General features: G+C 35.4%; 1 protein-coding gene across 2 annotated transcripts in view; it reads left to right on the forward strand.

The window, feature by feature from the left end:
• Positions 1–1,624: 1,624 nt before the first annotated feature.
• The window catches only part of LOC148955523 (uncharacterized), a 93,989-nt gene continuing 70,700 nt past the window's right edge, over positions 1,625–24,913 (forward strand). For both annotated transcript variants that reach the window (XM_089102681.1, XM_089102684.1), the window contains exons 1-2: positions 1,625–1,713; positions 16,943–17,114. In XM_089102681.1, coding sequence (XP_088958807.1) covers positions 17,010–17,114 — 105 coding nt within the window. In that variant the 5' untranslated portion in view covers positions 1,625–1,713; positions 16,943–17,009. The remainder of the gene's footprint in view (positions 1,714–16,942; positions 17,115–24,913) is intronic.

The following is a 24,913-nucleotide window of genomic DNA, read 5'->3' on the forward strand; positions in this document are numbered from 1 at the left end:
ACTATCAATTTGAATTTACAATCGAGTTTACCGTTAACGAAGACTCTACGACAACGCCTCATATCTAAACCGTAGGTGCCCCAAGGGTATATCTTAATACCAGTGCCCTGAAGTCATTTGTTGGGTGTTCTCCTCAAAAACATATTTTCATTCTATTAATCATCTACACTGAGCATAATGGCTATCTCAAAATTTTGATTTGAAGTTTTTGGGGGAGGGATGGGCGTGGGAGGGGGGGGGCTAGTTACCCTCCAATCACTTTCGACTATTAAAAAGGGCACTAGCCCTATGAATTTCTAATCGAATGAGTCTTTTTTGAAGTGTCTACGACAATGCCTTCTATAAAAAACTTTATATGCCCCCAGGGCATAACTTAAAACCCTTGCCCTGAGAATTGTGGGGAATTGTCCTCCTCAAAAACATATTTTCTATCTGGAAATCAACTACGCTGAACAAAATGGCTATCTCAAAATTTTGATCGGATGTGTTTGGGGGAATGATGGGCGTGGGGGGGGGGGTTAGTTACCCTCCAATCACTTTCAACTATTAAAAAGAGCACTATCCATTTGAATTTACAATCGAATGAGACTTTTTTGAAATTTCTACTACAACACCTTCTATAAAAACCTTCTATGTCCCCAGGGCATAACTTAAAACCCTTGCATTGAAGGTTGTGGGGGAGTGTCCTCCTCAAAAACATATTTTCTATCTGGAAATCAACTACACTGAACAAAATGGTTATCTCAAAATTTTGATTGGATGTGTTTGGGGGAATGATGGGCGTGGGGAAGGGGGGGGGCTAGTTGCCCTCCAATCACTTTCGACTATTAAAAAAGGTACTATCCCTTTGAATTTCCAATCGAATGAGCCTTTTTTGAAGTTTCTACGAGAACGAATTCTATAAAAACCTTATATACCCCAAGGGCATAACTTGATACCCTTGCCCTGAGGGTTGTTGGGGTGTGTCTTCCTTAAAAATATATTTTCTATCTGGAAATCAACTACGCTGAACAAAATGGCTATCTCAAAATTTTGATTGGATGTGTTCGGGGGAATGATGGGCGTGGGGGGGCTAGTTGCCCTCCAATCATTTTAGACTATTAAAAGCGCACTAGAACTCTCGATTTCCAATCAAATGAGCCCCCTTTGAAGTTTTTACGACGACCCCTTTCATATGAAAAGCCTCTGGAGAAAAAAATAATAATAATGAAACATTGGAGCCGTATGGCCTTTACTATAGGCAACGCTACTGCGTTGCCTCTGATTTGTATGCGTAATAGGCCTTCTTTTTCAGTGTGAAATCACTATAAGTTCAGCATCTGAACTTTGTTCTAATTTCCCGACAACTTTTAAGAAGCTCGAGATAAATATGCTTGATGATTCAGTAACATTTAATAAGCTTTAAAGTATTTGGTATGTAGTTAATTAACTTTAGAAAAGATACATTAAAGTATTCTTAACTGTACTTACGTACGTACTGAGGCAGATACATTAAAGTGCCTACACAATACTTGACGGTACCGATGGTGGGGGAATGTGGATCGTAGAAATAAGTAGTTTGGCTCGCTTATTAATTTGTAGGAGTGTTTTCATCTTCGGCATCTGTGTAATTTACAAATTTTGTAAAACACCAGCAACAATATTTCAAAATTATAAAAGAATAATACCTGGAAATCGAATCCTCTAGCATCGAAGATTTCCGAATAACAATAAGTACGAAGCCTGCATACACCGCCCTATATTTTTCAAAACTCTGCTTTGGTATAATTCTGAAGTGGATGATGGCCATTTCATGTTTCTTTTAGTAGCCCAGTGAAGTTAGGCCAATTTTTAAGTGTCCACCTCTATTCTTACTTTCAAGGGCACTGACAATTGGTGGACTGATTATCCTACTGGAGTATCCTAGATAACGTGTCATATGAGGGACTTGTACCATCTTGGGTACTAGTAGAGTTTAAAGAAAGAGCTGTTGGAATGAAATCAGAGCTAAATCTATTCTCAGTAAATTTTTACCAAATCATATTTTGACTTACAAATAAAGTGAATATACCACTTGATGCCTTTTTGGTAAAGTTCTACAAAATCATATTATTGAGTTAGGACTAAAGTGAATACACCATTTGATGCCTTTTTTATGCTGATTATGAATATAATAAGCATTTCGGTCAATATCTACGAAATCATATTATTGAGTTAAGACAAAATTTAATGCACCATTCAATGCCTTTTTTTTATGCTGATTACAAATATAATAATCATTTTTATCGGAAATGAGTTTCAGCCCCCCCCCCCTATATAGGCCAATTCAGGGTTAGGCTAGGTCTCTGTGTCGTCCCCCCCCCCCTATATAGGCCAATTCAGGGTTAGGTTAGGTTAGGTATAGCCTATATAGGGGGGGGGAGGGCTGAAATCAATTTCCAATAGAAATGCTTATTATATTCGTAATCAGCATAAAAAAAGGCATCAAATGGTGTACTCACTTTATTCCTAACTCAATAATATAATTTTGTAGATATTGACCAGTATTTCTATCAGAAATGAATTTCAGCCCCCCCCCCCCTATATATGTCAATTCCGGGTTTGGTTAGGCATAGCCTATATAGGGGGGGGGGCTGAAATTTATTTCCTGTAGAAATGCTTATTATATTCATAATCAGCATAAAAAAAGGCATTGAATGGTGTATTCACTTTAGTCCTAACTCAATAATATGATTTTGTAGAACTTTACCACCTTTTTTCAGCTCTTTATGAATATAATAATCATTTTTGTTGGAAATGAATTTTAACCCCCGCCCCTATATATACCAATTCAGGGTATATATTTGGGTAAATTTCTACCAAATCATATTATTGACTTACACATAAAGTGAATATACCACTTGATGCCTTTTTTTATGCTGATTACAAATATAGTAATTATTTCTATTGGAAATGAATTCCAGCCCCCCATAGATATGCCAATTCAGGGTAAATATTTCAACAAACTAGCATACCCCGTAATGGGCATCTAGAGGGGGGGGGGGCTGAAAGTAGTTGCCACTATAAAGGATTATTGTATTCGTAATCACCATAAAAAAAGGCATCGAATGGTTAATTCACCTTAGTCCTAAATCAGTAAAATGCTTTGGTAGAACTTTACCTATATTTGCACATTAGGGGGTGAGGGGAAAGTTTAAACTTAACTCTCATTTACATCAGAAATAAAATTTACCCTCACCCCCTAATGTACAAATATATACCCTGAATTGGTATAAATAGGGGTGGGGGTGAAATTCATTTCCAACAAAAATGATTATTATATTTGAAAAGAGCATAAAAAAAATGCATCAAGTGGTATGTTTACTTTATTCATAAGTCAATAATATGATTTGGTAAAAATTTACCCTATTCTCTGAAAAGACTGGTGAATTTGTTGCTGACAACATAATTTAACCATAATGGATATGGATACATAATTTGATAATTGCTTCTGGGGGAAATTACATTATGAGCCCTTAAAGGACTCACAACAATCATAAGCTTAAAAACTGGCTAGTGAGAAAAATTGCTGTTTATAGCAGATTTGGGAGTGATCAATTTTTTAATTTCATTAGACTTGACAGTTAGTCTTGTTATTAAAACAAGACTTTCCCAGAAATTTTCAAAATGAGCCAGAAACTCCTCAAAATGACATCAGGTTTTCTGTGAGGTCATTTTTTAGGGATTTCAGGATCTTTTTGAAATTTGGCAAAATTCTAGTTTAGGCCTAGCTACTTTTTGCTATCTTGGAATAGGGCTAGGTTAGGGAAATGAAACTTTCAGGAATGGGTCTACAGACTAAAGTATGGCCTGGGAAGGTAGGCCTATTTCAAAGTAACCACCTCTATTCTTTCTCCCTATAGAGGACTGTGATGTTTAAAAATCTTTAACTTTTCAGCTTAACAACTTTTTTCAATCCCAATTTTGAGGATTACATTGATATGGCTTAACATTCTACTCAAATAACAGGAATTGTATTTTCAGAAGTAAAGCAAGAGAAAAAGTAACTGATGACTGGAAATTAATGTAAAATGTTGTATTTTCAAAATATCAATAGGTATAGGAACTGTTAAGTAGGCAAATTTCTAAGACTCAAAAATCAGAAGTGGGTTAACATCGAAGCTTGGCAATACATTCCTCATGTATGTTTTTGGCCCTGGGTTCATTAATGAAAGTTTCATTTTCCTAACACTAACCCCTTTCCAAGATAGCAAAAAGTATCTAAACTAGAATTCTACCAAAAATTCTGTCAAATTTGTTTTCAAAATGGTGTTTTATTATTAAGGCTATTGAAAGTAATAATTACTAATCCTGATTCAGCTACCAATGGTGATATTTTCTCATTAGCCTTTTGTTTTTGAAACACTTTTGCAACTTTTGGGTGCTATGGACTGATATATAATGTGGGTTCTTTTAAGGGCTTAAAATGTAATTTCTGCCAGAAGCAATAATGATATAGGCTGAAAAAAGGCATCAAGTAATGTATTCACTTTCATCCTAGCTAAATCATGTTGTCAGCAAAAAATTTATCAAAAATTGTTTAAGCTTCCTGCCAATCTTTACTCCTTTCCTACTTGTAAGGCTTATAGAATTCACAACCCTAGTTAAAATGATAGGTCTACTCTGCTATAACTTTAAAAAAGCTTTTTTCAATCTGTTTTCAGATTCCTCCTGTGATATAAACCACAAAAACAAAAGAGGAGTAGATTTACCATTATTTCCTATCCCAAGTCATCTAAATATTATGGTCATGGAGTAACAACATATTATGGACATGGAGTAACAACTTTCCTGGACTTAGATTATGCTGATAATTTGATCATCCTTGATGAAAGTTTGAGCAAAATGAATGAACTTTATAGCTTTTATGAATTCAGGGCACTAGATTAGGAATGGAAATTAATGCTAAGAAGACTAGGTCACTAAGGCTAAAAATTAGTGAAGATGAAAAGGTGACATTAGGTAACTAAAAGATTGATCAAGTGGACAGCTTTTCTTACCTTGGTAGTATTGTAAGTGAAAATAGTGGGAGCAGTGAAGATGTTAAAAGTACAATAGCCAAGGCTCAGGGTGTTTTTTCACAGTTGAAAAAAGTTTGGAATAATAGGAAGATAAGTCTGAAAACCAAAATTAGAATATAGGAAGCTCCAGTGATGACAGTGGTCAAATATGGCTCTGAAGCATGGGTGCTCCAATATGTTTTTCAGAGAAATTACCTACATATTATTTTGGGTACATGGCTAACTGACCATATTTCAAACAGTATGCTGTACAAAAAGTGAGGTATAATCTGGCTTTCTAGGGCTATAATGAGAGAAAGGTTGAGGTGGCTGGGGTATGTTCTGCAGACAAAGGATGACAGATTGCTAAAGATTGTCCTTTTTTGGCTAAATGGAAAGGTCATCCATGGTTGGGATAGGAGGATGTCATAAAGATAGATTAAAGGAAATGGGAACTTCAGGGAAGTGTGTAAAGCAGAGAGGCTTTGAATAGAGTAGGATGGAGGAGTTTGTGTGGCTGTGTTGGCCTCAGGAAGCTAGGAGCTGTGGTGAGTTTTTAGTTGTATTTAGTAGTAGTAGATTGGGTAAGACCCCTAGAATTCTGACAGTGCCTAACCTTGGACAACTATTTTGATTAAAATGTATCCTTCCTAAACATTGCAAATAACCTTGGACTTAGATGTATATATGTTTAGATAGCAGGATTGGCTTATCATGGGCATTATCATAGCAATGGCTGAGTAAAGAAAAAAGTGGGGTCCATTTATTATTTTTCTTTTCAGCTATGCAATTTGTATGGAAGGAATTGTTGTAGAAACTTTGCAGTCCCTTGTGCTCACATACAGCCCAGGATAGGCTATCTATAGTTTTGTTTATATACCATAACAGTCCCCCCATCTTATAAAACTAGACATAGCCCAAGGTTACATACAAAATGGGAGCAGTTTTTTCTATAAGTTCTTTTGAAGGGAACAAAATCAGAGGCAATGCTATAGCTTTGCCTATAATAAAGGCCATAAGATCTGTACTTCTTGTATCCCTATTAAGAGTCAAAAGTGATTGCAGGGCAACTAACCCCACCCCCAGGGGCGTTGTTTGGGGGTGGCAAGGGGGCAGTTGCCCCCCCCCCCCAATAATATGGATAAAAAATATTATACATCCCATGGCCTTTGACTATCCAGATATGGATCCCTCTTGCCCCTCCAATAAAAATGTTGGAGAATTGCCCCTGCCCACCCCCCACATACCCTCTTGTACCCAAAAACATCCAATCAAAAATTTTGAGATAACCATTTTGTTCAAAATAGCCCAAAGATCAGATGACAAAAACTCCAGGGTTGACACAACCCCCCAGAGACCAGGGGCAAGTGTCATACATTATGCAAGAGTCAAATGCATCCTGTCCAAATTTTGAGGCAGTTATTTTGCTCAAAATAGTCCACATATCATATAACAATGCCTTCAGGGTTGACACAAACCCCTAAAGTCTAGAGGCAAGGGTTGTAAGCTATGCCCTGGGAGCATATAAGGTTTATATCAAAGGGGTGGTTGTATAGACTTTGAAGAAGGCTCACTTGATTAGAAATTGACAGTTGTAGTTCTCTTCTTAAGAGTCAGGAGTGATCAGAGGGCATTGACCCCTGCTTGCTCTTCCCCAGATGCATCCAATTAAAATTTGAAGATAGCCATTTGTTCAAATTAGTCCAAATATCATATAATAATGTGTCCAGGGGTGACCCAACCCTGCAGAGCCTGGGGGCATGGGTTGCAAGTTGTAACCTAGGGGCATAGAAGGCTTCTATGGAAAGGGTGGTTGTATAAACTTTTAAGGGGGCTCATTTGATTTGAAATTGAAAGTTTCAGTTCCCTTTCTCAGAGTCAAAAGAGATCTGATGGCAACTAGCCCCCCACTCCATGCCCTCTTTTCCCCTGAATAAATGTGTAACATTACTTGATGCCTTTTTTTTATTCTCTCATAATTGGATAAGGGATTTTGGGGAGAATTATATTTTGAGCCCTTAAAGGACAACAAAGGCTCAAAACAGCTCATAGCAATCATAAACTTAAAAATAAGTCTAAACAAAACTGGCTAGGGAGAAAAAATTGTCATTTGTAGCTGATTCAGCAATGATAATTATCAGTTTATTAGTCTTAATAGTAAAATCTTGTTATCAAAACAAATTTCCAGAAATTTGTAAAATGAGCCAGAAACTCTACAAAAATGACATCAGCTTTACTTTTATGTCATTTTTGACGGATTTCTGGATCTTTTTAAAATACCTGCAAATTTATTTTAAAAATAGCATTTTACTAAAGACTATTGAAAATATTACCTACTTTTCCTGATTCAGTTACAAATGATGATTTTTTCTCATTAGCTACTTGTTTTAAGAAATATTTTTTTTAACTTTTGGTTACTATGGACTGTTTTACTGTTTTGGGTCCCATTAAGGACTTGAAATGTAATTTCCCCCAGAAGCAATTATTCAGTCATGAAATGGACAAAAAATGGCATCAAGTAATGTATTTATTTTCTTTCTAATTAAATTTTGTTGTCAGTTGCAAATTTGTAACTGCCAATCTTTTCTCCTTTCTTTCTTGTAAGGCTTAGAAAATTCAAGCCTATATCCTAGCTAAAATTACAAATCTACTCTACCATTACTTTGGAAAAGGATTGTAAGTTATGTACCAGGGGCAAAAAAAATTACACTCCAAAATAAACAGAATTTACAAAGAATAATCAACATAAACTTTAAACAAACATAAAGTACCTCAAACAGGAGCAGGACTAACTTAACTGAAAACAGAATACATTTCAGTTTTCTCTTTTATAATCTTGATAAATTCAAAATTGCTCAGACTTTCAGGAAGGAATATTATTCATTCTGGCAGTGTATATGGCACAGTAATACAAGTGCCACTACTGGCCTCTGATAGTATTGCATCTTAGCAATTCCATGGGTTATATGAGTTCTTCCTGCAGTGATATTATAGCCAGTTTGGTTATAACAAGTGCACTACTTGTAGGGGGAGTAAGTGCCACAGAATTAACCCAAGGTGCCATGACCTGTGTCACCACTAATAAATATATATCTTTGGAGAGGAGCAGATCCTCTGGTGGATACTACTATAACATTAATTCTAAATACTCTCTTTCTTAATGTACCAGGGCTCAGGAAAATAATCTAACAGAAAATATAACTCACTTCTAATTCCAATCTCCACTCCAAAATTCTATCTATTATTGACTCTGAATGTCAGCTAACTAAAAAACATGTATACAGACAAAAAGTAAGGTTGCCTCCATGATGTGATTGATAAAAATAGAACTTTGGACCAATTTCTTTCCTCTTGCCATTTTAATGCATTGAAAACATCTGTTTTACGCCTCTTTTTTGAAGCTTTGAAAAATTTGAAAAAATTCAAATGAATTTGCTGAAAAAAATGTGCATTGTCAGTTTAATATACATACACAGATATTTATTCCTTAAAATCTTAATTAATTTTTGATTTCTTAAAGTTGTAAAAATTAAAATATTTAAAAGAATTTTTTCAGTAAAGAACAAATTATATTCTAGCTTTTAGAAAGTATAGGGTTTTAGAATTCTACTCATATCAATTTCTGTTTGTTTTGAGTTTGACTGTGTTATTTATTTTAATTTCTGTTTGTTTTCGGTGTCATTTATTTATTGATACTGATTTGTGGTAGTTGAAAGCTTAGTAGATTATTTGATTTTATTTTTTTCCATTTTTAGTTTAATGGAGTTCTTTAGTTTTTTTTTCAAAAACCTACTTTGCAGAAAAATGTTTTTTTAATTAATTTCTGCTTGTTTTATATTGACGCAGCCTTTTTCAGGGAAAAAGACTGAGCCTTTTCTAAAGTTAAACAACCATCCCTTCTGTAAAAACCTTAAATACCCCCTGGTCATAACTTACAACCCTTGCCCCTAATCTCTGGGGTTTGTTTCAACCCCAAAAGCCTTTTTATATCATATTTAGACTATTTTGAATAGAATGGCTATCTAAAAATTTCTATTAGATGCATTTTGGGACAATATGATGTGTGTATGTGAGGGGGGGGGTAGCTGTCCTACAATGCACTTTGACTCTTAAAAAGACCACTAGAGCGTCTGATTAACAATCCAATGGGCCCCCTTCAAAATTTATATGATGATGCTTTCTATAAAAACCTTATATGCCCCCAGGGCATAACTTACAACCCTTGCCCTGAGGGTTGTGGGGGAGTGTCCCCCTCAAAAACATATTTTCTATCCTTAAATCAACTATGCTGAACAAAATGGCTACATTGAAATTTTTATTGGATGTGTTTGGGGGAATGATGGGCGTGGAGGGCTAGTTGCTAGGCTGGGGGGATTTGTTATCCTCGGACATAATTTCCATACCTTTCAAATATGTTGAACAAAATGGCTCTCTCAAAATTTAGATTGGAAGTGTTTAGGGAAACAATGGGCATGGGAGGGGGGATCATTTGCCCTCTTTTCACTTTTGACTAATAAATTAGGCACTAGCCCTCTCAATTTCCAATCAAATGAGCCCTTTTTGAAGCTTTTACAACTAAAATTTCTATAGAAACCTTGTATGTCCTAAGGGCATAACTTGCAAACCTTGTCTTGAGGGCTATGGGGGGAGGGTTGTCATCCTCAAAGACATAATTTCAAGACCATTCAACTATGTTGAACAAAATGACCATATCAAAATGTTTGAGAAAATGATTGGTGTAAGGGGGGGGGTTGATTCTCCCTCCAATTACTTTTGAATATTAAAAAGGGCCATAGCCCTCTCAATTTCCAATTGATTGAGCACCTTTGAAGTTTTTACAACAAAGCTTTCTATAAAACTTTATGTGCCCCCAGGACATAACTTACAACATTAGTCCTGAAGGCTAGGGGGGGGGGGGGTGTCATACTTAAAGATATAATTTCCGGACCCTTCAACTATGTTCAACAAAATTGCTATATCAAAATATTGATTGGAAGTGTTTGGTGAAATGATGGGCATGGGGGGGGGGCATTCACCCTTCAATTGCTTTTTACTGTTAATGAGGGTATTAGCCCTGTCAATTCCCAATTGAATGAGCCCTTCTTGAAGTTTCTACAACAACGGTTTCTATAAAAACCTTATATACCCCCCAGGGCATAACTTACAACCCTTACCCTGAGAGCTGTGGGGGAGGGTGGGGTGTCATCCTCAAAGACCTAATTTCCAGTATTTTTAACTATGTTGAAAAAATAGCTATCTCAAAATTTTGATTGGATGTGTTTGGGGAAATGGTGGGTATGAGAGGAGGGTTAGTTCCCCTTCAATCACTCAACTATAAACAGAGCACTAGCTCTTTCAATTTCCAATTGAATGAGGCCTTTTTGAAGTTTCTACAACAACCCTTTTTGTAAAAACCTTATATGCCCCCTGGGCATAACTTACAACCCTTACCCTGAGGGTCGTGGGGGGTTGTTGTCCTTAAAGACCTAATTTCCAGAATTTTCAACCATGTTGAACAAAAGGCTATCTAAATTTTGATTACATGTGTTTGGGGAAATGGTGGGCATGAGAGGGGGTTTAGTTCCCCCCCCCCCCCATCACTTTTGATGTTTAAAAAGGGCACTAGCCCTTTCAATTTCCAATTGAATGGGCCCTTTTGAAGTTTCAATGACAACACTATCTATAAAACCTTATATGCCCCCAGGGCATAACTTATAACTATTGCCCTGAGGGTGTGTGGGGGGTTTGTCATCCTCAAAGACATAATTTACAGAACTTTCAACTAGATTGAACAAAATGGCTATCTCAAAATTTTGATTGGATGTGTTTGGGGAAATGGTGGACTTGAGAGGGGGGTTAGTTGCCCTCAAATCACTTTTGGCTATTTAAAAGGGCACTAGCCCTTCCAATTTCTGATTGAATTAGCCCTTTTCTAAGTTTCTGTGACAAATTTTTCAATATGAAGTGCCCTGATGTAAAACCAATAACAAATAAATAAGTAATACATTGTGCAAACATTGTTCTTTACTTAGGCAGTGCAATAGTGCTGCCTATGATCTTTGTTAATGTGATTTTTTTTTATGACAAATACATGCTCACAGCATGAAATAATAATTGTTTTCAGTAAAATGCAGATGATTTTCTAGTCTTAATAAGGAATAGGGGTGTTATTCCTGCTCTTGTGTGTGGTAGTCTGTCAAAAGGATATTAAAGTATTGGTCCCAGTTTTAACTCTCAGAAGACTGAATTCCCTAGAATCCAGTGCTACAGCATCATGTAAATGTGTTCTCATTGAACAAATTGGAGTATTCCCAAGTAATTCAATGAAGTACTTTGATATATTATATGGTCAAAATATTAAAAGTGCCTGTCCACTTGCAATTGAAAATATTATACATGTAATGTACTGCAAACTTATTTCTTTAGTTTTTATCCATAATAGAAAGAGTGACAAATTTATATTCAGCTGTATACCTTCTTCACCCTGTTTGTTCTGGGTTTGCACAACATAGAGGCCCAATTGAAATGTTGCTATATTCCAAATCTACAGCCACAAAAAGGCCAATCAAAATTATAAATGGTCATGTATTGTATGAGTGCAAGTGATGTAATGACAATTACATCACTTTGTATGAAGACACCAATAAATTGTTATTATTAGTATTATTTTAATAGCATTCCTCCTAGAGAAAAGAGAGTTTTCATAGAGAATGAAAAGATGAACCCTTGTAAGACACAGGGTAGGTTTGAAATACTCCACCAGATCATGCTAAATTGCAGAAAAAAGATCACTGACCCTAAACTAAATCATTGTTGGAGGCACAAATTAACTAATTGGGCATGGCTGAATGTTATCTGATCTGATTCTCAGAAAGTGAAGAAGAAGCTCCATTAACCAAGTTGTGATTGGAACATTGTCAATATGGGGCAATAAGGCTGCAGGAAAATCCGTAGATTTTTATGCCTACCCACATAAAGATGAATTGTCTGAAAAAGTGTTGAAGCAGGCTAATATCCAAGAGTTTAGGGAGTGAGCTCTTATTCCCTGAGACAAAAGTAGATTACTTGTATGAAAATCATGGCAAAACTTGTGAACAATAATGATAATCATAACACAGAATTGTTTATGAGGCAGTTTTGAAGGGTTTGGGTCCACCTCTAAGGTTTTTTTTTTTTTTACAAAATACTAAAAACTAAATTTTCGCACTCTTAGCTCTAAGCACCTAAATTCAATGATTGTTAAAATGAAGGAAATTAGGTGTAGTTTTCAACTAACTTGTTGTTTCATAGCAAACCAATAACCAAATCATGGCTGCAGCAATAGCTGCAACTTAGTAAAGAGCAAACCATGGCCCATAGTGATTTTTAAAATGTATTAAAAGAGGAGTTTTAAAATGTATTGAAAGAAACTTCCAAGTGAGAAAAAACAATTCCATTTGTAGCTTATTTAAGAGACTAAATATTATTTTGATTAATCTTAGTTGTGAAAAGTTATTTTGAAAATAAATTTACAGGGATTTCAAACAGTTTGTGGTAATGAACTGTAAGTAAGGAGCAACCTGGCTCAATGGTAACTAAAACTAAAAAACGGAATTTTGATACCAATAGATACATCAAAAGAATCAGATTTTAATTCTGATTTCAAATGTATAAGTTTCATCAAGTTCAGTCTACCCATCAAAAGTTACGTGCCTCAGAAAATTCGGCTGATTTTCGAAAAAAGGGGGAAAGACCCCCTAAAAGTTATAGAACCTTAATGAAAATCACACCATCATATTCAGCGCACCAGAGAACCCTACTGTAGAGGTTTCAAGCTCCTATCTAGAAAAAATGTGGAATTTTGCATTTTTTGCCAGAAGAAAGATCACGGATGCGTGTTTATTTTTTTTTTTTTCCCCAGGGGTGATCGTATCGACCCAGTGGTCCTAGAATATCGTGGGAGGCCTCGTTGGAACGGAAATTAAAAGTTCTAGTGCCCTTTTTGAGTGACCAAAAAATGGAGGGCAACTAGGCCCCCTCCCATGCTCATTTTTTCCCAAAGTCATCTGATCATAATTTAGAGATAGCCATTTTGTTCAGCATGGTCGAAAATATTATAACTATGTCTTTTAGAATGACTTAATCCCTCGAAGCCCCCAGGAGGAGGCCTGAAAGTTATGAACTTTACCCAGTGTTAACATATAGTATTGGTTATTGGGACCCAGCTCAATGGTAACCGAAACTCTAGAAAACAGTATTTTGATACCAAGAGATACATCAAAAGAATTGGATTTTAATGCTAATTTCAAATATATAAGTTTCATCAAGTTTAATCCTACCTATCAAAAGTTACGCGCCTGAGACAATTTGGCTGATTTTCGAAAAAAGGGGAAAAGACCCCCTAAAAGTTATAGAACCTTAATTCACATCATCATATTCCGCGTATCAGAGAACCCTACTGTAGAGGTTTCAAGCTCCTATCTACAAAAATGTGGAATTTTGCATTTTTTTGCCTGAAGAAAGATCACAGGTGCCTGTTTATTTATTTATTTTTTTCAGGGGTGATCGTATCGACCCAGTGGTCCTAGAATATCGTGGGAGGGCTTATTGGAACAACAACTAGCTGTTCTAGTGCCCTTTTAATTGACCAAAAAAATGGAGTATAACTAGACCCTTCCCGTGCTCACTGTTTTCCGAATGTAATCACATCCAAACTTTGAGATAGCCATTGCACTCAACATTTTCGTAAATGTTATAAGTGAGGCGTTTAGGATGACTTAATCCCCCGAAGTTCCCGGGAGGAGGGCTGAAAGTTATGAACTTTACCCAATGTTAACATATATATTGGTTATTGGGAAGTATACAGTAAGGTCGGGCAGGGACGTACGCAGGGGAGAGGGGCCTCCGGACCCAGCATCCCCCCCCCCCCCCAAAAAAAATAAAATCTCACGATTTTTTAATTTTCCCATAATTTTCTGATTTTTCTCACAGAATAATGAGTTTAAAGGATTTGCCCCCCCCCGAAACAAATTCATGCGTGCGTGCCTGGGGTCGGGGGTTATGTAGGAGGATCTTTCCATGAAGGAAGTTTTCATGGGGGAAGGGACATTGCTATGAAGGGGACGCCGGACTTCCCTGCATTATTTGAAAAAAATATCAGAAATTAAATAAAAAAAAACAAGTTTTTCAACTGCAGCAGCAGCAACATCAAAACTTTAAACGAACAGAAAATATTACATATATGATTGGGTTCACCCTCCTAGTCAATACCTCACTCTTTAAGCCAGAGATTTTTTAGTACTTTCATAAGAGCTATTTATTCTAATTAACGGCCTTTGTGATTAAGCAGTCATTTTTAAAGATTTGAACTTTCGCTTAAAGAGCAAGGTATTGACTAGGGGGCGAACCCCCTAATGTATGTATTAAAAATATATGAATATAGAAGTTCGTTATGTAAGTTAATTCGTAAGCTACGTATATTTATCACTAATAAAAACGTTCGTAAATAAAATGAAACAAGTTTCAAGAAAGCCATTTAACCAAATAAAAGTAAATTAATATGAAAATTTTGTTTTAATTATTCATATACTGTGAGCCAAGATCAAAACCTGCATTTATTCAAAAACGTTCAGAAATTAAATTTAAAAAACAAGAGTTTTTTTTAACTGAAAGTAAGGAGCGACATTAAAACTTAAAACGAACAGAAATTATTCCGTATATGAAAGGGGCTGTCCCCTCCTCAACGCCTTGCTCTTTACGCTAAAGTTTGAGTTTCTCACAACTCTATTTTTTTAAACAATAAAAAACTTTAGCGTAAAGAGCAAGGTGTTGAGGAGGGGACAGCCCCTTTCATATACGGAATAATATCTGTTCGTTTTAAGTTTTAATGTCGCTCCTTACTTTCAGTTAAAAATACTTTTTTTTTTTTTTGAAAAAAAGACTGAAACCCCTCAAAAATGATGTCAGATCAAAATGAAAAATGCACCATTGAAATCATCACTGTCAGAAATCCTATACAGGTAAATTCCAACCCCACCTTGAACAACAGGGAAAATCACTTTTTTGCATAGAGGACTGACATGTCCTCTTTTTTTCTTTTTTTTTTAAATTGCTGCTAGCAGAGTGCTGGGACATCATAGAGAACTGTTTAAGGGAACACTAGAAAGTTAATTTTTATATCTACACTCTTTTTAATTTTAAACTCCCTAAGAGTATTTTCAAAATCTTAATAGGGACAAAACGGGGAGGGGGGGTACAAGTACCCCCCCCCCCCGAATTAATGTCACTTGAACTAATAGACAATTGTAACATTAGAGAGATATTTAAAGGCTCAATTCTATGCTTTTGACCTTTTCACTGTGTTTTTGTATGATTTATAGTTGAAAAGAGCATTGAAAACCTGCATTGAATGATGATATAACTTTGAAGTCTTACTGAGTTAAATTTCTAGGATGTAGTAAAAAGGCTATTGGAAGCAGCATATATATATATATATATATATATATATATATATATATATATATATATATATATATATATATATATATATATATATATATATATATATATATATATATATATATATATATATATATATATATATATATATATATATATATATATATATATATATATATATATATCTACATGCATTTTTCTCACAGTTCATGGTAATGAACTGTAAGTAAGGAGTGATGCAGCTCAATATTAACCAAAACTAAAAAAAAGATTGTCTGGATAACAATAGATACATTGAAAGAATTGAATTTGATGCTTATTCTAAATATGTAAAATTCATTAATTTAATGGTATCCATCAAAAGTTACAAGCCTGAGAAAATTTGCACAATTTTTGAAAAAGGGGGAGACTCCCCAAAAAATGAAGGGATCTTAATGAAAATTAAACCATCCGATTCAGCATATCAGATAATCCTACTGTAGAGGTTTCAAGCTCCTATATACAAAAGTATGGAAGGTTGCATTTTTTGTCAGAAGAAAGATCATGGATGCATGTTTATTTATTTATATTTTTATTGTTTGTTTTCGCTAGGGGTGATCATATCGAGTTAGTGATCGTAGAAGATCGGAGGGGGTTTGTTTGATCGGAAATCAAAAGTTCTAGTTCCCTTTTTAAGTGATTAAAATATTGGAGGGCAGCTAACCATCCCTCCCATGCTCATTTTTCTCTTGAAAATCACCCTATCAAAATTTTGAGATAGCCATTTTTTTCAGCACAATCGAAAAACCTAATAATTATCTCTTTGAGGAGGACTAAACCTCAAACTCCCTTGGGGAAGGGCTGCAAGATATGAACTTTGCCCATTGTACATATACTATTGGTTTATTGGGAAGCATACAGACGTTTTCTTGTGGGATTTTTCTGGTGTAGGAGGGGGACTGGGGACTTGCAATATTGATTAAGGGGCAAACTATTTTTTTCTGGTCCTCCCAAAGCACTGTATGCTATGGCTTCTTACTCTTTTTTATGTATATTGTCTTGCCTGCTTTTTTTCAGATATAATTGCAATCCTTAAATTTAATAATTTAATTTTTTTTAAGTATATTACGTGCCTTCATTGATTTCAATATTATATTCTGTTCATTGACCTTGTAAGGATTTTCTTGTGGGAGGAAATCTATTCTGTGTGTCTGGGGAAAGGTCCGGAGCTGACTATAAAAATGCAGCACTTTACCAATCCAGTGGAAAACACCAAATCCTGTAATGCTTTAACGCAATTTTTAACTTGGTGATTGGATCTGAGCCCCTCTACTCTGAAATATAAAAATTCCTTAGAAATAAGCATTTTCAGCTGTTTAAGTGCAAAAAAAAAACAGTGTTTTCCTCTAATCTATGATCGAACTTGAGATTAAGAACTTTTGCAAAGGATTCTGTTTTTATTTTTATTTTTTATATATATATATATATATATTTTTTTTTTTTTACAGACAAGCTTAAGTAAAATACTGGATTTTATGTCATTCTTAAAAGTAGCAGTAAGCCAAATTACCCAACATGGAAAGTGACGAGGAAATTGAAATTATTTATTCAAAAACTTCAGATCCCTCAGCAGTTAGTTGTGTAACCAAAGTAAGTTCAACACCTGAACCACCTAAAAATGTAAGTATTCTTTCTTTTTCTTCAGTTGACATTGTAACTATGTGTATGTAAAAAGGTTTTCCCCACCATTCTAAAATGTGGTCAGGGTTCTATCCAGGGGGAGGAACTGCAAGGTTCCCCTTCCCCTGGATTTTTTGTCCAACTTAAAAAAAGTAACTAAAACGCATAAGAACAAATTTTTGTTCGGTTTTGTAAAGTTTTGCTCCCCAAGCAAAAATGCCTCTTGACTTACTTACTTTTGACTTAGAGCTCTTGCTCAGCAAGGTCGCCAGAGTAGAGGGAACCAGACATCAGCACCGTTAGTCGTTTCTAGATTATTCTGTCCCAGGAGAGGGATCAATGTTCCTGGTAGTAAGTCGACCGTGGATGACGTCCACCTATCTTCTTCGTGGTTTACCTCTGGGGCGTTTCCAGCCATTTGCAGTTGAATCGAAGTGGAAGATTAGTTGGGCAGGTGTTTGAGTGGGCAGGCAAAGTAGGTTACCATACTAATGCAGTGAGCGAGACTTGAGCTGATGAGTCCCCCAAAACAAAAATTCCTCTACCAGCCCCCCCCCCCCCAAACAAAAATCCTTGATGGTGGTTTTCTTCATTGTTTCGAAGTGAAGACTGCTGATGCTTGGCCTTTTGTGTTTCAGTTACTTAGTTTGTACTCAATCCAGAAGTTATAACTATTTATTCAGAGCAAAAAGATTGATGTTTTCAATAGATCTTTCCAATAGTCAGCAGGAAAATATAATAGAGGAGAGAAACAGTTTATTCACATGCAGGCGATTTAAAAATAAGCAAAGGAAATCAAAAGGGAGTTCAACTTTAATGCTTCCTTCTGTGTTCTGGATAAAACTGTTAGGAAATAAAGGATCATCTTTATTCAGTCTATTTATTCTATTAAGTGTTGCTTCTAGTACTTTTACCTCTTCCTAATATTTACTATCTTATTTAGTATTTATATCTTATGATTTTTATTACATAATTCTTCAGAAATACCAACTTCGAGTTGCCATATTGAGAGTTTTAGTTCCCGTGAGATATGATTTTGACTATTTTCTGACTGTGTATGTAAATAGAGCTTTGTCCAATAACTAGGCTGAAACAGAGCTAGATACGATATGACTATTGGGAATGAGGAAGGTTGTGAAGTCTTTTCTTCAGTTGGAGGTATCTACCAGAAGGGATATAAAAAAAATGCATCATGATTAACAAATTTCTTTGGGGTCCAACTCGATTTTCCATTTATGGGAGGTTGGGGTGGGTGGGGGAGTGGGAGGATAAATTTTCTGTCGGGGTACCTACCAGAATTAATACTAGTTTTTCCAGCATTGAATACTAGATAGTTGCTGGGTTTTTTTTTTTCACTTTTTCTCTGTCAATAAAAACTATGTCTGATAGTTGAACACATTTTTCCCAGTGTTTTTGCGTTATTTGTTTTGTTCTGGATAAATACTTCTGCTTTTTTTCTTAATGAGTAGTAGCTCAGTAATGGTATAAGATGAAAATCTTGATATTTTTTTCCTCTTGTGTGGGGATTGTGGAACAGACAAGAAAAGTTCCCCTGAAGTTTGTGGAATTGTTAGTTATTTAGAAAATAAACTTGTTTGTTCATTTAAATTTTTGTTTTTGAAAAAGAAATCTCGATTAGTTTTGCTTGTAAATAATAAAACCCTTCATAGTACTGAAAGGTAAGTTAAGAGAATCACCCTCATTAGTAACCGAATTCCCCAAAAGTGGAATTGGGAAGAAAAAATAAAAACATCAAATTATTATCGTCTAAGGTCTTCAAAAATACCATCTAAATCAACATATCCGTGTGGACAGTAATTTCATATTCCCATCTAAAAACCGCAAAATTTGTTATTTTTTCTTAAAATGAAGACAGCCATTAATGTGTTTATTTGCCTTTTTCTTTTTACTAAGATTATCTTACCAAATTGTGGCCGTAGAATATTGGAAAAGACTTGGTTTGAAGGAAAATTTAATCTTTTATTGACCATTTTAAATACAAAAAAGATGTTTCCCAATCAAAGTATCAATCTCCAAAGTGTAGTGTCGTAAAATCGCGGATTGGACCCGAATAGGGCAAAAATGCTGTCAACCAAAGACTCTATAATAGTCACTTGTTTTACAATGCTTAATAAGCTGAACATGATATTCCAGTTTAAAAGTATACACCTTTGGGGAATTGTGTAACATTACTCTTGTATAAATGCCTCGTAGAATAACCTTGCAGAAAACTTTCTTGTTTGATTTTGACGATGAGAGTTTTTTAGAATATTTCCAAGATTTAAAAACTGAAAAGTTTGATTGACAATATGAAAGTGTTCTCAGAACCCTTGAAAGGAGGCTGCATGCACTATCAGCAAAACATAAATTTTAGTATTTTCCCCGAAATTGTTACCTTTTCTTTATATCAAACAAATTAAAAACACATATAAATTACATAGGAAAAATAAATTGACTTTTACTTGGAATTTAATAAAGACTTTATACCCTTAGCCTTTTTGAACACACCCAGGATCAAACATTCTCCCCTTCCCCAAAAGTAAAACATGTGTGTAAATAATGGATGTAATCCATTATATGCGACCCCTGTCCTGGGCGTCGTGGTGGGGGGGGTAATTTTATCCATGAAAGTATAGTGATTGAACCTTTTTACTATTCTGAACAAAGTGGCGTTCTCAAAATTTTGCTGTGCTAAGGGTGGGAACATCTAAATAGGGTGGTTGGGGGTGGTTACCTTGTGGTTGCTTTTCAACATGCTCTGAAAGGTTCAACTTAATACCCTCAACTGTTCCTGAGATATTACTGTTACGCTGTTTGCCAACCAACATGCATGTAGTGTTTTTTTTTTTTTTTTTTTTTTTTTTTTTTTTTTTTTTTAACATCCTCCTCGATACATCCTGCAAGCTTCACCTTAATTCCCTGAGCCTTTTCAGAGACCCAGGTTCAAACATTCCTCCCTTCGCCAATAACAATCCGTATATAAAGAATGGGCATAACGTGGGGCCGTGTTATCTTCAGAGGCATAGTTTTTTTTTATCTTTAGACGGCTTTGAACAAAGTGGCTATCCCAAAATTTTGATCGGACGTTTTTGAGGGGGTGGCGGCTAAAAAGGGCGTGAAAGGGGTCCGGCTGTCCTCTGATCACTTTTGACACTTTAAAAGGATACTAAAACTTCCTGTTTTGAGCCAAATGAGCCCTCTCCGAAGTTTTTACGACCATCCTTTCCATATGAAGTGGTTAAAAAAAAAAATATTGAAGCCTTATGGCTCCTCCCTACTGGCAAAGTTCTAGCGTTGCCTCTGATAGATTGTAAATGCAGAGGACTTGAAAAATTTTCGTCCGTCGACTGGCTTGAAATTTGGAAGGCGGTGTAGACCAGGGCCAAGGGGAACTCAACAAAGACATGCAATTTTAGCAAAGGAATTTTATCATGACGCCTGAAACTAGGTGCAATGTTCATTTCTCTGATTTGCTTGAAACTTGCAGGGCATTCTAACTGAAACAAAGAGACCTCATGAAGAAAGAAAATGTGTGAAAAAGTTGGGCCGTTTTGATTCCTAACAGAAGAAATGAGTCTAATGTTTTTTTTTTTTTTTTTTTTTTTTTTTTTTTTTTTTTTTTTTACTGAATCAGGTACCTAGACTCGATGAGGGAGATCTCATATGAAGACAACAACTTTTGTCGTCATCAATCCTTGATGACTGGAAACGGCCCAAACTTTTATTCTGTGGTTTGCTTGAAACCACAAGGCCAAAGTGGACGCCCTCCAATACAGAACATTTTGAATAGAATTTGTTTGTATCAATCCGTTACAAGAGAAACCCCCAAAAATGTTCTTTCAATCAGCTTTAAACTTTCGTTTTCTGCAACTAACACAAAATATAACTAAATGATTAAAATCAACAAACCCATGTTAAATAGGCATTTACCAAAAAAAAAGGTTTTCATAAAGTATTCAGTGATAGTAAAACCTAAGAAGAGCAGGATGGTAGCAATATAATAAATCAAAATTTAAACAATTGGAAATTGCTACGAATGATTAAATGGAATCTAAACCGAACAGAAATCGGATAGGAATAACCAATTCAAACTAAGAAAGAATAAATTACAATGAATGCAAAAATGAAACTTGTAACGAGCGTAAATTATACTACAAAAGAGAATAGGGGACTCTTTCCTCCCTCAAACCTCTAGGACCTGGCTATAGGAAAATAACCTTGAAACTGACGTATGGTATGACCTTCTCACTTGCAATCCATGAAGAATGACTGTATGTTTTTAGATCCCTTGAAAAATGGACACAATCGGAAAGTTGGGATGGAAGATTAAGGGGAATTTCCTTTGTTTTGATTTAATGCTATTTTCCTATCTTAAACAACGCTCAATATCTTCCTCGGGATTTTTTTTTTTTTTTTTTTTTTTTTTAGTGATAAGTTCCATTTTTACATTTTTATTCTCCTAAACAAGGCCCAAAAATATGAAAGAATTATATGTTTCAAAAATACAATTGATTATTAAATAAAAAATAAACTGTCACAACCCCTCTAATTTCTAAAATGCGCTATTCAAGGTGATAGATATAAACAAAGATTGAATAGCACACAGTTTGAAAGAGCTTGGTTATCTAAATTAAACGACTGAACCACATTTTATTTATGTCTTCTCATTTCTTCAAAAACTTATTTTTTAGTTTTTTTTTTAACAGCCTCTGTTCTTTGTGAATTTTCACTTATCCTTGTTTGAACTTTTTATTTATCGTATTTGATAAATTGAACTTTTATTTATCATCAGTCTATGACTTAATTGTAGGTCTTAAGGCGATGGAGGGGGAGTAGCAGTGATCACTTAGAAAGACACTTAAACTTTAAATGTTTGTTCCAATGAGCCCTATCCCGATCTTCCAGGACCCTTGGTTTGATAAATTACCCCTGAGTAGGCCTACAACTTAGGTCATTGAAACGTGCTTCTTTTGTTATCCTACCGTGCCCCCCCCCCCCACCACAGAAAGATCAACCACCTCTCCTTTATAATAGATCACTGTATTAGGAAGCAAATCACTTCAGTTAAATAAAGTATTCAAATAAACGCCAGAAACACTTTTGTGCAATAAGATGGGAGGTGTCACCTTGCAGCATCTTTGTGGAAATTAACCTCATTTCCCACGGGAAAATCTTGCCACCGTAACATTCTCTCCATATGTAAAATTGCACATCCAAAGAGGAAGAAAGACAAAAACTTCTTCCCCAAAATTTTCTCTCCACTGAAAATTCCCCAGACACCCCCCTCCCTGCAGAAAACTTCCCATCGAAATAAGTCCGTATGTTTCCCAATAACAAATACTATCTGTAAGTGATGAACAAATTATAAAACTAAAAAAGTCACTTAAACTTCTACAATGAAGTTCTCTGATTTTGTAGGGAGGGACATACCTCAAGGGATGCATTTTAATGCCAAAACATCCCAGCTTTCATTGAGCCTTCAGATAAATGCAAAATAAGTTCTAAGGGAAAGACGAAGGGAGGGTCAAGGTGAAAATTGATGTATAATCCCCAGGGCAGTAACGCGGACTTTTGTTGGGGGGGGGGGTATTTATTTAGGGGAGGGGTACAAAAAACTTAAAAAACGCATCAAAATGTGAACTTGCTATTTATGGAATTATTTCTAGTCTACGCTGTTATTATGAAAGTAAACATTAAACCCCAAAACGAGTGGAATTTATTCCATATAAGAGGTGGACTGCCTCTTTCTCATCCCCACTTTCACCTCATGGTCACAGAAAAGTTCGAAGGGGGCCCATTGTATCAGAAATGGTATTTCAGATGGAAAAACCTTGTATGCATGCCTAGTGGACGTGTTTTTGATCGCAAGGAGTGAACTGTTATTAAGTTCATTCGATATTTATACCAGACTTAGGGGCACCCCCTTCCCCTAAAATGGGAATTCTAAGGCATTCTAGGGGTGAGTCCAATAGTTTTTGCCAACAGGGTTTGATGATTGTTTGAAAACTTTATTTACTTGAAATAATGCTTGCATATTTTCCTGGGTTTGGGTGGGGGGGGGCGGTGGATTCGTTTAGAACCAACAATTCGTTTAGAACCTTGGGAGATGCATATTAGGCTGTAAATCGTTATGAATCTGTAGAAAATGCAGTTTTGTAAGAAAAACGTAATGTTTTACTGGTAGATGCATTTTTGGCACGAACCCGACAGGGCAAGATAAGGATTCCCGTCAAGACTAGCACGACGGACACAACGTCTAACGACGTCAGGGCTTTAGAAAGAGGTCAGGTGGTAGAAGAGAGAAAGAGATTAGGGTAGAAGCTACAGTATAGATTTGAAAAGATTGTCATTAAGTGTCTTTGGAAAAAGTAGTGCACATCTTAATCTGAATAGCGGAAAAGTTTTGTGTTTGCTTTGCTTTTAATGGTTCCGACCGTCTATGTTAGGTAATTTAAACGAGAAAAATTATATAATTTAGAAATTTATTTTTGGTATAAATAATTTCAGAGAGAGGGGAAAATCTGTAAACTTTTTTGACAGAATGTTTTGTATGTATTTTCGGGTTGCTCTCTATTCCTGCGTGATCTTAATATATTAATTCTCTAGAACTGCTTCCGTGTTCGATATTCAGTTTCCGGATTCTACTTCATAGGAAATGAATTTAGTTTTCTACATTTGAAAGTTCCTGTCTATTGGGATTTAAAGTGAACATAAAAGGAACATTTTCAAGAGCCACGTTTTTACGAGTCAGACAAACGTTTCAGGGGGGGGGGGTCAAACCCCTACCCCCCCCTGTATACGGCCTTGATTTTCAGTTGGTAGTTAGTTCTGTTCTTGCCTTTTCCAAGTCAAGTCCTTATTTGTTATAAGTTTTACTTCTTTCTCTTTTGAACTATACTATATAAACTTCAGAAAATAGACCCATAGTTTGTAGCAAAAATGTATGCTCTGCCTCCTCTACGAGAACCAATACAACTTAAGTGATTTGGCTACGCCATAGAATAAAGTTATACACGAATATATACTTCGTATATATACTTACGCTGTGGGGTACGCTTACGTTCATTAGAGTACGGTACATAACTTTTAGTGCTTCGGCTACGTTTTGAAGTAAATAACTGAAGCGACTCGCTGCGCTTACCAAATTAAATCATACGCAAGCAAATATCAAGGTTTATGTTTTATTGGTAACTCGACCTTCTGTATGCTGTGATGGTGAATCCTTACCAAGGTAAGTTAGATCTAAATTTTGAAGCAACAGTGCGTGAGAGGTATGTCCTTTTGCTCCTTTTTTTAGTTAGTTTTATATAAGGTCAGTATGAACTTTTTGAACTTCACAGTCTATAATTATTCCTTAGGCTTTTTTCGTAATTTGTCGACTTTATCAGTAATCCAAAAACTACTTGAACATAATTAAATAATACATCATTATTCTATTTTCAGCAAAACCGCTGAAAATCAAGTCAGGACCAAAGAAATATTTATTAGCAAGCGGATAAAAAAAAAGAGAATTACACTAGGCCTTCTGAATAGTAGCGTCAATTTGTAAAATCAATAAGGGAAGTAAGTCGAATCGTTTGCTTTTTCAAATTTTCAATTAAAAAGGAAAAATAGGTAATTTTCAATGAAAACACCCCCCAAAAAGGTATTTTCTGAAATCTAAGAGAGGTGAAAAATACGTCCACTAAAATTAAAATCACTGTTCTGGAAAGCGTAATAAGGCATGATGAACTGTTAGCAAAGAGCAAACCTAACACTAATAACTTAAACTAAAAAGTGAGATAAAAAAAATAAATGAA

The sequence above is a fragment of the Artemia sp. Qi Xiang Cuo genome, chromosome 2 (genome assembly GCF_049724085.1).
Source record: "Artemia sp. Qi Xiang Cuo chromosome 2, ASM4972408v1, whole genome shotgun sequence".
Classification (NCBI taxonomy): domain Eukaryota; kingdom Metazoa; phylum Arthropoda; class Branchiopoda; order Anostraca; family Artemiidae; genus Artemia; species Artemia sp. Qi Xiang Cuo.